This window comes from Haematobia irritans, chromosome 1 (assembly GCF_050003625.1).
Source record: "Haematobia irritans isolate KBUSLIRL chromosome 1, ASM5000362v1, whole genome shotgun sequence".
Taxonomy (NCBI): Eukaryota; Metazoa; Arthropoda; class Insecta; order Diptera; family Muscidae; genus Haematobia; species Haematobia irritans.
In genome coordinates, this window is record NC_134397.1 from 119260364 (window position 1) to 119276511 (window position 16148).

At 32.9% G+C, this 16148-nt stretch overlaps 2 protein-coding genes across 2 annotated transcripts; one reads left to right on the forward strand and one right to left on the reverse strand.

Moving 5' to 3' along the window:
• Positions 1-8516: 8516 nt before the first annotated feature.
• On the reverse strand, positions 8517-9901 carry twr (signal peptidase complex catalytic subunit SEC11 homolog C twr). Its single transcript, XM_075291480.1, has 4 exons — positions 9691-9901; positions 9246-9505; positions 9004-9181; positions 8517-8934 (listed from the first exon to the last, which is right to left on the reverse strand). The coding sequence occupies exons 1-4, from the start codon at positions 9757-9759 to the stop codon at positions 8884-8886; spliced, it is 558 nt and encodes a 185-aa protein (XP_075147595.1). The 5' UTR covers positions 9760-9901; the 3' UTR covers positions 8517-8883.
• A 4694-nt stretch (positions 9902-14595) lies between these two features.
• LOC142221711 (putative peptidyl-tRNA hydrolase 2) lies at positions 14596-15441 on the forward strand. The gene is made up of 2 exons (XM_075291481.1): positions 14596-14841; positions 14903-15441. The coding sequence occupies exons 1-2, from the start codon at positions 14659-14661 to the stop codon at positions 15272-15274; spliced, it is 555 nt and encodes a 184-aa protein (XP_075147596.1). The 5' UTR covers positions 14596-14658; the 3' UTR covers positions 15275-15441.
• Positions 15442-16148: the final 707 nt, after the last annotated feature.

Below are 16148 nucleotides of genomic sequence, written 5' to 3' on the forward strand. Positions count from 1 at the left end.
CCATTCGATAGTATTGCTCTTAAGGTATTTATAGTTACAAAGATTTTTCACCCATACAATAATGGGACTATTGTGACGATCGTGTCACTCATGTTGGCGGTCAAGATCGCTTTCTAATCTGTTACCCCACATCGTCATTGATTTCTTTCCGTATTGTCAACAATAAAAAACATCGGAACGCATTAGTTGCATTTCTTGCCAAAATGTTTAGGAAACAATCAAAGAAGATGTATTAATCAGATGTCTCGATTAAAATCCGGTCCTCCCACGATAGCGATCAGTATAGATTAACCCCTTCAGTCACATAGTTGCTTATATGCTTAATTTGCGGAATTTTCGCCTTATGGGCCTTAAGTGCTGTACAGTAGGTAAATGGCTTAAGATTGACACATACCTGTCATTAGAAATTGCTTAGGACAACGATTCATTCAAATTACGGCATGGAAGGATTAAAAAAGGAATAGTACTGTGTTTGTCTGCTAGAAAAGATAGATCAGTCTCGTTTTCCAAAACAATTACAATAGGGAAAAAGTGAGAACTGATATATGGTGTTGTGGTCTTGTGGTCGGGACTTCAGCAGTCGACAAGTTTATTTAAAGTACAACGAATGATGGGCTTGTGCATCTCAGGCGCCAGGAACAGACCTGGAACTTAAAATAGCGAAAAGATTTCCACTGTAGTGTTTTTGCAGTCTGAAATATTATCAATAAAAGAGGTGGCCAATTGGCTGAGAATTAATGTTCCAACATATGTTGGCATTAACATATACTCAGACATTCAACCTGCAATTAAAGTCTTGGACTCTGTGTTCCTTAACTCGAAAACTGCCATGGACTGCAACAAATCCCTAAACGAGTTGGCTGAGCCGTACAATATTCATATGGGTGTCTAGCCACAGGCACCCATAGTGCTCTCAAGACGTCCGATATCACTCCTAATATCTGCTGCCTGTTAGGGAAAACTAGAAGTGCCTATATGTAATAGAATTTTTTTAGTTAATGTGATATCACAACCCAGCAAAAAAATTTGAAGTTCTAAAGGCACAACTTTAAAATCACTTCCAACAATGTCCTCCAAAAGATGTTCTTTATTTTAACTACACCGGAAGTTCTTTTGATTCATTTTTATACCCTCCACCATAGGATGGGGGTATATTAACTTTGTCATTCCGTTTGTAACACATCGAAATATTGCTCTAAGACCCCATAAAGTATATATATTCTGGGTCGTGGTGAAATTCTGAGTCGATCTAAGCATGTCCGTCCGTCCGTCCGTCTGTCCGTCCGTCCGTCTGTCCGGCTGTCCGTCCGTCTGTGGAAATCACGCTAACTTCCGAATGAAACAAGCTATCGACTTGAAACTTGGCACAAGTAGTTGTTATTGATGTAGGTCGGATGGTATTGAAAATGGGCCATATCGAACCACGTTTACGTATAGCCCCCATATAAACCGATCCCCAAATCTGGCTTGGGGAGCCTCCCGGAGCAGCAAAATTAATCCGATCCGGTTGAAATTTGGTACGTGGTCTAAGTATACGGTCTCTAACAACCATGCAAAAATTGGTCCATATCGGTCCATAATTATATATAGCCCCCATATAAACCGATCCCCAGATTTGACCTCCGGAGCCTCTTGGAGGGGCAAAATTCATCCGATCCGATTGAAATTTGGTACCTGATGTTAGTATATGGTCTCTAACAACCATGCAAAAATTGGTCCATATCGGTCCATAATTATATATAGCCCCCATATAAACCGATCCCCAGATTTGACCTCCGGAGACTTTTGGAGGGGCAAAATTCATCCAATCCGGTTGAAATTTGGTACCTGATGTTAGTATACGGCCTCTAACAACCATGCAAAAATTGGTCCATATCGGTCCATAATTATATATAGCTCCCATATAAACCGATCCCCAGATTTGACCACCGGAGCCTCTTGGAGGAGCAAAATTCATCCGATCCGGTTGAAATTTAGTACGTGGTCTTAGTATACGGGTTTTAACAACCATGCAAAAATTGGTCCATATCGGTCCATAATTATATATAGCCCCCATATAAACCGATCCCCAGATTTGACCTCCGGAGCCTCTTGGAGGGGCAAAATTCATCCGATCCGGTTGAAATTTGGTACCTGATGTTAGTTTACGGCCTCTAATAACCATGCAAAAATTGGTCCATATCGGTCCATAATTATATATAGCCCCCATATAAACCGATCCCCAGATTTGACGTCCGGAACCTCTTGGAGGAGCAAAAGTCATCCGATACGGTTGAAATTTGGTACATTTTGTCAATATATGGCCTCTAACAGCCATGTAAAAATTGGTCCATATCGGTCTTTAGTTATATATATCCGATGACTTATTACACAAAAATTGGTCCATATCGCCAAAAATAATCTACCAAAACTTTATTTCCATAGAAAATTTTGTCAAATTTTATTACTGTAGAAAGTTTTGTCAAAATTTCATTTCTATAGAAAGTTTTGTCAAAAGTTTATTTCTATACAAATGTTTGTCAAAATTTTATTTCCATAGAAAATTTTGTCAAAATTTTATTTCTATAGAAAATTTTGTCAAATTTTATTACTATAGAAAGTTTTGTTAAAATTTCATTTCTATAGAAAGTTTTGTCAAAAGTTTATTCTATAGAAATGTTTGTCAAAATTTTATTTCTATAGAAAATTTTGTAAAAAATTTATTTCTGTAGAAAATTTTGTCAACATTTTATTTCTATACTAAGTTTTGTCAAAATTTCATTTCTATACAAAATTTTGTCAACATTTTATTTCTATAGAAATTTTTGTCAAAATTGTATTGCTATAGAAAATTTTGTCAACATTTTACTTCCATAGAAAATTTTGTCAACATTTTATTTCTATAGAAAATTTTGTCAAGTTTTTATTTCTATAGAAAATCTTGTCAAATTTTTATTTCTATTGAAAATTTTGTCAAAATTTTATTTCTATAGAAAATTTTGTCAAGGTTTCATTTCTATAGAAAATTTTGTCAAAATTTTATTTCTATAGAAAATTTTGTCAAACTAGATTATATACGTATTTAATCGGCCTTTTTTGTTTAATATATACCCCGTATGGGCTAACTTACAATTTAGAAGACAGTGTTAAAAAGTTTTACGATACCTTGCCATCGGCAAGTGTTATCGCAACCCAAGTAATTCGATTGTGGATGACAGCCTTTAGTAGAAGTTCCTACGCAATCCATGGTGGAGGGTACATAAGATTCGGCCTGGCCGAACTTAAGGCCGTATATACTTGTTTTATCTTGCTTTTTCATATTTTAATGGATAATTTTATTTTTTGTTTCAAATAGGTTAAAAACACAGTAGGAATTAATAAAATGGTACAAATTATAAAATGTTGACGAAAAGATGATAAAACCATTATAGAAAAATTTGCAAACTACTGAAAATATTTGAGATCAAACGTTTCAGACAAGCGTTAGACTGCATTAATAATCATAAAAAATTATAAAATTATTTATTTGGCAAAATATCACAAAAATTTTTAATACACACCCAAAACACTTAAATCAGGTCACACTTAAGCAGTGATGGAAATTCAGTTCAGCGGCTGTTGAAATGGTAGACATCCGTCCTATGACAAGCATATGTTCAATTCATCGCTTCTACGCCAATTTTGCACCACTTCCGCATCCACTACTATTTTGGCGATGCTTTTTTGCTGGGAATGGACTGAAATAAATCGGGTCATTTTAACCCTGAAATAAATCGGGCCACTTTAACCTAACATAACCTTACAAAAACACTAATCTTACTACTGCTGATTCATGAAGGTAGATTGTGATGTCAGCAACAAAGTAATTAAGGGCTGAATTAAAAGTTTATGCCTAAATATTATTATTTCGTTAAAAACCCATCAAAAAAATTGGAAGTTCTTCTAAAAGCTCCACTTTAAAAGCACTTCCAAAAATGCCCTCCCAAAGATGTTCTTTATTTTAACTGCAGAAGAAGTTCAATTGAGTCAATTTTTTATGACTCGTTTTTTTCACTGGGAAGTTCAGAAAAATAATACTACATTCATTCCTGTTTTAAACCACAACCATTTTTAGCAAACCACAGAATTTTTGCACACCCAAAGAACTTTATTTGTAGTCTCTGCTGGAAAAAGAAAAAGCAGAGACAGTTTGCCGAAAAATCAAACATTGTTTGCTATTTGTCATAACATGTGTCACGCATAGAAATATTGATCTTAGACTCCATAAAGTATATATTCTGGAGCTGGTTGAAATTGTAAGTTGTGATGTCCAACCTCCATCGGTTGAAATCACCTTAACTTCCCAACGAGACTAGCGAACGAGTTGAAACTTGGCACAAGTAGTTATTACACAGAAAAAAATTTCACGAAAATTTTTCCAATTAAAAATTTAATTGAGGTTTAAAAAATATGCAATTAAAAATTTAATTGTTTCAACAAATTTTTTAATTGAAACAAAAATCAATCACAAAAATTAATAGTATCAATTAATTTTTTAATTGACATTCAATTAATTTTTTAATTGATACTATCATTTCTGTGATTGAAGACATTTCAATTAAAAAATTAATTGGATCAATTAATTTCGTGATTGAACCAGAAAAAAAATGTTTGTGTGTATTGTTAAAAAAAAAAAAATGTTTGTGTGTATTGTTATAGCTATCACAATGGACTGAATAGTCTAAGTGAGCCTGAATCTTAATCGGGCTGCCACTTTAACCTATTGTTATAACTATAACAGTGTTCTTGAAATTTTGCAATCAATTTTGAAAGTATTGCACCTTTTATTCGAATCGAAATCGCCATAAGTGAAACTGAAATAAAGGGCTGGCCCATACCTAAACTAACCTAGGTTTATCACCCACATAAACTGATCCCTACATTTGAACTCCGAAGAACCCTACAATTGAACATACGAAATTTGGTATATGATGTTAGTATATATAGCCCCCATATAAGCAGAGATTTGAGTTCCGAAGCCTCTTGGATGAGCAAATTTCATCCGATCTGTTTCGGATGAAATTTGCTCTTCCAAAAGCCTCCGAAAGCAAATCGGTCGGTTTATATGGTGATTATCCGTAAAAGTGATCCCGTTATGTATATTTGATCACAATGGACTGAATAGTCTAAATGAGCTGAATGCCATTTTAACCTTTATAGCCCATATGCAAGAGACACAAACGAAGAAAATATAACTAAATTCAAATTGTGTACATCTTGAACTTTGGAAGGCGCAAAGGATATAAAATATATTTTTTCCACTCTCTATTTAAATGTTCTGTCATTTATTTTGTATATCTTTTGTTTTATTTGTTAGTAGACACAGCAGAAAATTCAGATAAACAGCAAAATGTCCGATAAAAAGCGAAAGCAGTTACTGTTTGTAATTTCTGCTATATTTTTATACCCTTCACCACTACTGTGGTACAGGATATAATAAGTTTGTGCATTTGTATGTAACGCCAAGAAGGAAAAGTCTGAGAGCCATCGTTTAGTATACCGATCGTCTTAGAATTAAATTCTGAGTCGATCTACCGATGTCCGTCTGTCTGTCCGTCCATCTGTCTGTATATGTAATTTTGTGTGCAAAGTACAGCTCGCAGTTTAAGTCCTCAAATTTGTTTTACATTGGCTCAATGACAATCGCTATTGATTTAGAAAAAAACCGGTTCAGATTTAGATATAGCTGCCATATATATTTATCACCGATATGGTCATAATTGATGTAATTATCAAAGTATTTTCTCAAAATTTCGGACAGCCCAATATTTTTGGGCTTTCGTACACCCAAAGAAATTTGCTAGTAGGGACAGCAGAAAAGTCTGCTAAAACAGCAGAAAGTCTGCTGAAAAAGGGACAGCAGTCACTGTTTGCTGAAATAGCAAACATTTTCTGCTATTTTTGAAGCTCGATTACACTAAAACATGTTTTATTTTGGCTAAAACAAATAAAAATGTCAACTTAGAAGCTATCCTAACATAATTAAAACAATATTTTATGAATATCTGTAGGATTTGACAAAAAATCTGAATATTTATCGAATTGAGGCATAACAGCAAACAAAATGTTTGCTGATCGTATTTAGGAGCTTGTAAGTATATTACAGTACAAAAATATACCAAAAACTACTTTTGGTTCTTAAATATGCTTTGGGGAAAAATTTATAACCTAAAAATTTTATAAATTGTTGTTCATTTGGCCCTGAAGTACAAAAATATAACAGCAGACATCGTCTGCTGTTTTTAACAGACTATTTTCTATGAGTGTAAGATATGCAAAATATCAGCCAAATCGGTTCAGATTTAGATATAGCTCCCATATATATCTTAGATATAGCTCCCATATATATCTAGCGCTTAGAAATTTGCAATACTTTTTTCGGATAATAAGAAGTGGAAAGCCAGCTTATCTTGCGGACAGCTTCATATTCCTGAGTTCAACAAGGAACTCCCAAGTTAGGATTGAACATTATAATAGCGCAAACTATGAAAGGTCATTTACGATTCGTTTAGCGAGAACTTGGAACGCTCTACCTGCACATATGAAAAACTTTACCTTAAAACCTCGTTCTTTTAAGAATAATATTGTTAAACACTTTATGGATTTACAATAATTTCTACCGTAGCTAGCAATCTACAAACAGTGTCCATATATCATGAGCTATTATTAAGGGAATTGTGCGTTAAATTTTATTATTAAGTAAATTTATTAAGCATTAATGTTAGTATATTATAAAATTTAGTAATTGTTTTATTTTATTAGATTTACACAGAAAAAATGTTCACGAAAATTTTTCCAATTAAAAATTTAATTGAGTTTTAAAAAATATTCAATTAAAAATTTAATTGGTTCAACAAATTTTTTAATTGAAACAAAAATCAATCACAAAAATTAATAGTATCAATTAATTTTTTAATTGACCTTCAACTAATTTTTTAATTGATACTATCATTTCTGTGATTGAAGACATTTCAATTAAAAAATTAATTGGATCAATTAATTTCGTGATTGAACCAGAAAAAAATTTTTGTGTGTATGCAAATTTTTGTCTTAGATGTAAGTGATATTACATTTATTTTGAATCTGTTAATAATACTTTTTACCTATCATTTTGTAGTCCTTTGTAAAATTTAATATTTCCATTCATTTCATTAGATTTATATAAATTTTTGTTTTAGATGTAAGTGATATTACATTTATTTTGAATCTTTTATAGTACTTTTTTCTATCAATTAGTAGTCCTTGAGGGCATTGATTGATTATTATTAAATAAAATTACAAATTACAAAAAATATTCTACACACTGTAATGCCAAACATTCCACAGAATGGTCGAATTTTAAATAAAGCCCCGACTTGTGGAAATATCGCCCGAATTGGCCAAACAATATATCACAACTCACAATTGACCACATATCTTGGCGAGATTTAACCAATATCCTTGTAAAATCGCCACTGCTGAGTAGCAAAAATTGTAAATATTACTCAAATTGTCATATATCTCGAATACATATGTATCGCCCGATAAATCATAAATGATCTTTTGTACAATTGCATCGAAATTGCTCTAGCTTTATATTTCACATATTTTTTTACTAACATTGTGTTTCATCCCAGGGTGTTAGCCGATTTAATTTTTAATTCTAGCGATTTTGTAGAAGTACAAAAAAATAATCTTCAAATCGTTTCAGATATAAATATTTGTATATGGGAATATAAACCTTGATAATAACTCCCAACAAATTTGAAGGAGTTGAGATGGTAACACAAATTTTGGCCTACATAATGGTGAAGGATATAATATAGTCGGCCCGCCCGACTTTAAACTTTACTTACTTGTTTTACAATAAAACATGTTTTACTTTTGATTATTATTTTGGTCCGTTTATTAGTTTCTAAATTTTCCCATATGATTAAGCTATCGGACCTAAGGTTGTTTTCCACAAATAAAAAGACTTATTTAATATATGTTTTACTTTTGGTGAAACAAACTAAAAAGTTAAATCAGTGGCTATCGTAACACAATAAAGGTATAACAGCAAACAAAATGTTTGCTGATCACATTTAGGAGCTTCTAATGCAGGAAAATACAAAAACTAAGATTTTACAATTTGTTGTTCACTATCCTGATGATCGATTTTGGTCAAAAATCAAAAGCCGTTTACTGGATGTTGTTAGCTAAATTACAAACGAAAATCAAAATTTCCCACTATTCTGAATAACTTTTCCTTTGTAGGAGAACTGTTCTGGCTGTAAAGCGTTTTAAACATTTGTTTTTGGTAAAGTTTTGACAGAATGCTAGTTCTGCTGCATTTAAAAATTTTTTTTTGGAGTTTTTATTGATCAACTTGAATTTATTGTAATTGTTTTTCTACGCCATATGACAACAGGAATGAGAGCAATTATTACGCTAAAAAAAAATTACAAATTACTTTAAAGTGTTATACATTTTAGAACTCAATGAATATCTCAGACTCAATCCATAAATAAAACAATTCATTTGGTTGATTGGTAATAACTTTAATGTGTCTTCTTCAAATTCCTTGTATACGAAATGCAACTTCATTTTTATTATTAATAATTGTGGGTATGTTTCTCTCAATGTTGCACGGAAGTTTCAATAAATGTTAAATTTAATAATTTAGGAATCAAACGCACAAACAAACAAAACTAAAGACCAACTTATTATGACTTTACCATTTGTTTATATTTAAGGCTTAAACGTGTTTTGGGGGTGTGAGAAAGAAGCTCCAAATTTGTTATATTCTATTACGTTGTCTAGAGAGTTTTGTGGCATTTGTTTGTTGCTTTGTTAGATCAAGTCTTCGAATTGATTTTTAAAAATAAAATCAAATTTTCCACCATATTATTCACGATGCAGCAAAACGAAAATTGCCAATATCGATAATATTGCCCACTGTGAATAAAAAACAAAGGATACGTCTATTAGTACGTCCACCTTTTAACTAGAAGGGTATATACATACCTTAACCTTTGGATATTCGTTCATAAATATCGTGATAATACCAACATATGGCAAAAACCCTCTAGCTCTTCCCACTATGTCCTTTTTCGTCAACCATAACTGACCCGGTGCATAGAGTCCTCGATCATCGACATTGTTGTTATCACCTTTTGTCAAGAATTTCACTGAGCCATCCTCCCTGTGAAGAAAGCAATTATAATGATTACAACAATGCATTTGGAATCATATGGGGAAGGACATACTTCTCGTGTAACTTTATAACACGATGGACTATGGGAATATCTCTGCCTTCCACTTTGAATACGACGATTTCACCTACACGTACAGGTTCTTCTTTGTAATTGGTCAGGAAGAGAAGATCTCCACGGTGGAAGGCTGGCTCCATACTACCACTCAACACTACGACAATGGGGCTTTCACTACCGGTTACAACCATCAAACCTTTCCAGATCATCAAGGCGGACGATACAATCATGGCAAAACTTAAGAATTGATACAAGGACTACATTGTTGAAAGAAAATACGATTATTCTCCATCAGTAAAATAGCAAACACACGTATCACAGCTCATCCACATACACACGCATGATGACACTTGTTCTAAATATGAGTATTGCGGGTTTGTGGGTTAGCTGCCTGCATGTGTGGCTTTTGTTGTTGCTGTCTCTGGGTTCACTGTTTTCTTACCTGGCGTTTGTTCATACGCTTGAAATCCTGTATCATTTCGTCTATTTGTAATGTTTCTGTAAGACCCATTATGCTGGCTTTTCTATCCTAAACTCTACAGTAGATACAAGAATGTAAGGAGTTTAATTTACTTGCAAATTTTTATTAGACTTGTAAGTCCAGCAATCGCCGCTTGTTTTTGTACCACGTCAAATGTTGGATATGTTTGACGTACGATTTATGCGTTGTATGCGGTTTGGCGTATTTAAACAAAATACGACCAAATTTAGTCCGTTGTTGAGCAACCCTGAAAAAGAGATCAAATCCGGATACGGGTTCCCGGTAGTGTTGTCGCAAAAAAATATATATAAGGTAGTGTCACAACACAAACGTTTGAAAAATGCTAAATTTCAACAATTTTTCAAACATATTTTCAAAGGATTAGGGTAAGATTCAAGTTAAGAAATTGTTGAGAAAATCGCGTTCTCAACAAAAAACAGACATTACCCTCAACACTGAAATTTAACACATCCCAATAAACACAAACGTTTAAAAAATGCTAAATTTCAACAATTTTTCAAACATTTTTTCAAAGGAATAGGGTAATATTCAAGTTGAGAATTTGTTGAGAAAATCGCAGTCTCAACAAAAAACAGACATTACCCTCAACAGTGAAATTCAACACATTAGCAATAATATCTCAAGTGTTATCCTCAAATTGAAATGCATCGTTACTCAATAATTTGTCAAACAATTTTCGATGCGAGTCAAATTCAAAATTAACATCGTTGCAAATACTTTTCAACCTAAATTTGTATGAATGATACACCACTTCAAATTGAAAGTCAAAGCCAAAATTCTATGAATTTTGTATAATTTATTCATTTTCATCAAAATAAAATATATAATAATACACTACACTACATAATGCACTGCAATACCAATAGATAAATCATAATCTTATTAAACATATCAACAAATAAGAACAAAAAAAACCAAACAACAAAACTTTAAATATCTTAAACATTATTAGTAAACACTTTTGCATTGATAATCCGATTTCCTTCCTTTTGGTTCCTTCCTTTTATTAACATGCGGGCAATTTAAAATTAGGAGCGTACTGGACCGCGTGTTAGAATTGATTTCCAGCAGAAGGAATTCACAAAATATCCATTTTAAACTGATAATAGCATATGAATTAAACTGACGATATGATGCACATTTTAATCCAGAAGTTGTTGATTTCAACAATTTGTTGTTTTTAACAATTTTATTTAGTTGCACTTGTAATGTTTCTGGAAACTTTTTCTTGTCGATAAGCCACTCATTTTTCATTGGTCAGCTTCTTAATGTTTGCAAGAATGGAGTATCCAAAGATTTTAGTTTTCTGCAAAGAGATTTAAATTTAGTGACTTCTCTAAAGTGTTGATTTAATTTTTCATATTGACGTACCAATTATTATAAACTAATTGAAGCAGTTCCAGTTAATTATCCACCATTTTTTCATCGGTCAGCTTTTTAATGTTTTCAAAGAACGTAGAATCCATAATTTTAGTTTTCTGCAAAGATTTACATTTAGTGACTTCCTTAAAGTTTAGTTACTTCCTTAAAGTTTTATTACTTTTTTATTTTCACTTACCTATTTTTATAAACTATTTGGTTATTTGTCTAAAATTTTCCATTATTTTTATTTCTTGCAATTGACCACGAACTTCGTTGCACAAATAAGTATTGAAACCCACATGGTTTTTTCGTTGCATTTTAGGGTAGTGTTTTGTCAAAGTTTTCTCATATTATCTTCAACACCTTTTCAAAGATTTCGTCAACATTTTGGCAAATTGGAAGTAATTCGCAAACAATTTGAAGATGTATTGAAGATGAGCTATTTCAAGTCAAGTTGAATTTATGTTGAGAATTATATTTACCCTCAAGGCCGGTATGCACCTCTAGCGAAATTTTCGGTAGCAAAAATTTATTTAAGTCTACAGGCCGGTATGCACCTCTAGCGAAATTTTCGGTAGCAAAAAATTATTTAAGTCTACAACAAAAAAAACAGGGCTGTGTACACAAATTTTAAACCAGCTAATCGCTTTTAAAAATTGTTAATATATGTTCCAAATATTCCTCAAATAAATTGTTTATTATTTACAGACCTTTTAAAACTTTTACGCACACAATGATTGTAATAAATTAAATGTTTGCTGCCAAAATATGCTTTTGACAACCCTGTTATTTTCATTAGAGGTGCGTACCAGCTTACGAAATTGAACGCTACCGAAAATTTCGTTAGCATAAATAGCAATGCATTTCTTATGGGAATGAAATTTTTCGCTAGAGGTGCATACCGGCCTTACAACAAAAAAACAGGGCTGTGTACACAAATTTTAAACCAGCTAATCGCTTTTAAAAATTGTTAATATATGTTCCAAATATTCCTCAAATAAATTGTTTATTATTTACAGCCCTTTTAAAACTTTTACGCACACAATGATTGTAATCAATTAAATGTTTGCTGCCAAAATATGCTTTTGATAACCCTGTTATTTTCATTAGAGGTGCGTACCAGCTTACGAAATTGAACGCTACCGAAAATTTAGTTAGCATAAATAGCAATGCATTTCTTATGGGAATGAAATTTTTCGCTAGAGGTTCATACCGGCCTTCAAACTGAAAAGTTGTTGCATTTGAAAAACGCTCATCCTGTGTTTATTGGGTCCCTTAAGGTGAGTATTAAGTTCGAGTTTAGCCGCTAAAATCGCTAAAGTGAAAACTAAATCAGTAAGAAAAATGCATGAAATTATACACATTTGTTGCAAATTTTATTATAACTTGATGGGGAAAAGCCCAAAGCAAATTTTCACAAAGTTTGTATTCCTTAAAATGGATTATTAAAGAAAAGTAATCGTGAAAAAATGACGTTTTTAGCGGCTAAACTCGAACTTAATACCCACCTTTAAGGTGGGTATTAAGTTCGAGTTTTTTCACTAAAGTGAAAACTAAATCAGTAAGAAAAGGCATAAAATTATATATATTTGTTGCACATTTTATTATAACTTGATGGGGAATAGCCCAGAGCAAGTTTTCACAAAGTTTGTATTCCTTAAAAAGTATTATTAAAGAAAAGTAATCGTGAAAAAAAGGCAATTTTAGCGGCTAAACTCGAACTTAATACTCACCTTTAAGGTAAGTACTATGTTCGCTTTTCGCGTTGAAATTTTCGCGGTTACTTTATTAAAAGGGTTCAATATAAAGCACATAATTTAACTCCATTGATGTGCAGTTTCTTGTTCCTCTAGATTTTGGCAAGACTTTACAGGAATATGTCTGTTTTCATTTATAATTTTGACTATTTCAGGAAAAGTAATCGCGAAAATAAAGTGATTTTCAACTCGAAAACCGAACATAGTACCCACCTTTAAGGCCGGTACTATGTTCATTCTTGCGAAAAAGTTTTATGGAAACCATTATTTCACACATAGAAGCGGCGTTTTTTTAGGTAGCTTGGAGCGCTATTTTATAGGGAGCGATATTGGATTAAGTTGGTGGTGTTGCTTGTTTTTACAAAATAAAGGCCGGTACTATGTTCATTCTTGCGAAAAATTTTTATGGAAACCATTATTTCGCACATACAAAGCGGCGTTTTTTTAGGTAGCTTGGAGCGCTATTTTACAGGGAGCGATATTGGATTAAGTTGGTGGTGTTGCTTGTTTTTACAAAATAACATTTTATTTTTCCTTGGGCAATTGATCTGCTATTCCTTTGATCCTTTGTATAGTTTCGGAACAAAAATATGGTCCGTGTCTGATTTATAAACCCGCACAAATAGTTTTTAATAAATAAATTATTTCTTAATTCGCATTGCAAATGGCGCCGTGCTATAACGTCACTTTTTCAACACGAAAAAACAAAGTATCACAAATGGAAAAAATTTCGCAAATTTTTCGCATTTTTTGGTTTTGTATGGAGTTTCAACGCGAAAACCGAACAGAGTACCGGCCTTAACATTTTATTTTTCCTTTGGCAATTGATCTGCTATTCCTTTGATCCTTTGTATAGTTTCGGAACAAAAATATGGTCCGTGTTTGATTTATAAACACGCACAAATAGTTTTTAATAAATAAATTATTTCTTAATTCACATTGCAAATGGCGCCGTGCTATACACGTCAGTTTTTCAACACGAAAAAACAAAGTATCACAAATGGAAAAAATTTCGCAAATTTTTCGCATTTTTTGGTTTTGTATGGAGTTTCAACGCGAAAACCGAACAGAGTACCGGCCTTTAGCCGCTAAAATCGTCATTTTCACGATTACTTATCTTTAATAATCCATTTTAAGGAATACAAACTTTGTGCACATTTGCTTTGGGCTATTCCCCATCAAGTTATATACAAATTTGTATAATTTTATTACGCCTTTTTTACTGATTTAAGGCCGGTATTATGTTCATTCTTGCGAAAAATTTTTATAGAAACCATTATTTCGCACATAGAAAGCGGTGTTTATTTAGGTAACTTGGAGCGCTATTTTACAGGGAGAAAGATTGAATTAAGTTGGTGGTTGCTGTTTGTTATTACAAAATTAACATTTTATTTTCCTTGGGCAAGTGATCTGCTGCTCCTTTGATCCTTTGTATAGTTTCGGAACAAAAATATAATCCGTGTTTGTTTTATAAACCCACACAAATAGTTTTAATAAATAAATTATTTCTTAATTCACATTGCAAATGGCGCCATGCTATAAACGTCAGTTTTTCAACTCGAAAAAAAAAACAAAGTACCACAAATGGAAAAATTTCGCTAGTTTTTCGCATTTTTTAATTTTGTATGGAGTTTCAACGCGAAAACCGAACAGAGTACCGGCCTTTAATTGTAATGAGTACTCAAAAAATTAGTCAGTTATGAGTACTTGTAATCAACTACTCGTTATTTTCCCAACACTATACCAATGCGGTCGGCAAATATTATAATTGCCTATTTCAAAAACAATAATGGGCGATCGTGATATTTTAAGTACATCAAACATTGTGAATGGAGTAACAGTGCTTTTATCATTTTTTGTTGGATATAAATATGCCTTGAAGAGAAATAACATAAAAGAAAATCATGGAGCTGTATCCAAAATGCCGGTTGAAAAAGGAGCAGAAGCGGTTGCCCAGGACAGTGAACGAACAGTAAGTTTCAATAAATGATTTATATTGCACAGTAATAAGCTTTTATTTCCCATTTCATTAGCTCTTACTCAGTGCGAATGGTAATCTAAAAATGGTTCTACTTGTTCGAAATGATTTGAAAATGGGTAAGGGGAAAATTGCAGCGCAATGTGGTCATGGAGCTGTGGGTGCTTACCAAAAAGCACAAATGCAAAATCCTAGAATACTCCGTTTGTGGGAGAACACAGGAGCTGCAAAAGTAGCCTTGAAGGTGGAAAGCGAACCAGAAATGATGGCCTTGAAAAGGGCTGCAGAATCTAAGGGCTTAGTTACTTGTTTAATACGAGACGCAGGACGTACGCAAATAGCACCTAATTCTAAGACTGTTCTAGCTGTAGGACCAGGACCTGTTGAAGTTATCGACCAAGTTACAGGTCATCTTAAACTACTGTAATAAATATATAAAACAATATATATTTAAATCCTATAGAACTGTTTTTCAATGGAGAGTTATTGCATTCTACTTTTAGAATGCCACTATTGAAAATAAACAAAAATGTATCTGTATAGCAAAACAAAAGAAGTGCACCATAAATCTCAAACTTTAAGCTAAACTTACAACATAGTGGGTCTTATTTATTCGTACGAAATGTATAGAATATGATCTATCCGAAATTATATCTTGCAACATCCAAACTGTGGTGACTAGATACCCTATGGGAAATTGGTGCAAATTGCCACTGACGGACCTATCACAGAACTGGTACCTGTGCTCAAGTTAGTTGCAATTTTTAAATAGTCGTAATTTATTTATTTCCGTACTCGCTTGATCCATTAAGATTTTAATATGAAGCATTTTCACATTTAGTGAAATAAAATTATCAGAATAACCTATTGTTCGATATACTTTAAAAGTTTTTTTATTTCGGGTTCGATTGGGATGCCCAAATTGAAACAGATTTCTAAGAGTTTGTACGAGACTGGTTCCTGAGGACCTGTCTATGGGGTGCTCCTGCTAAATTATCCCAGAACGTGTCCTTTGGGATGAGTCCAAGACGCGTCCTAAAATGTAAATTTACCCCGTCAATGACAAACCCATGTTAAAGTGACCGGTCCCTTCCATACGTTTTGACCAGAACTGGTCCATACACACCAGGGATTAGTCCTGTACCGGTTCTATGGTTGGTCCATTCCCCGTAGGGTAATACTCATATTAAGTACGTAATTCATCCTGAAAATTCATATGTTTATATTGAACGGCTTCCACTTCCAAAATCCTTTTAGATTTCAACATTCATTAGCCTCATAGAAATCATTTCAAATCTTGA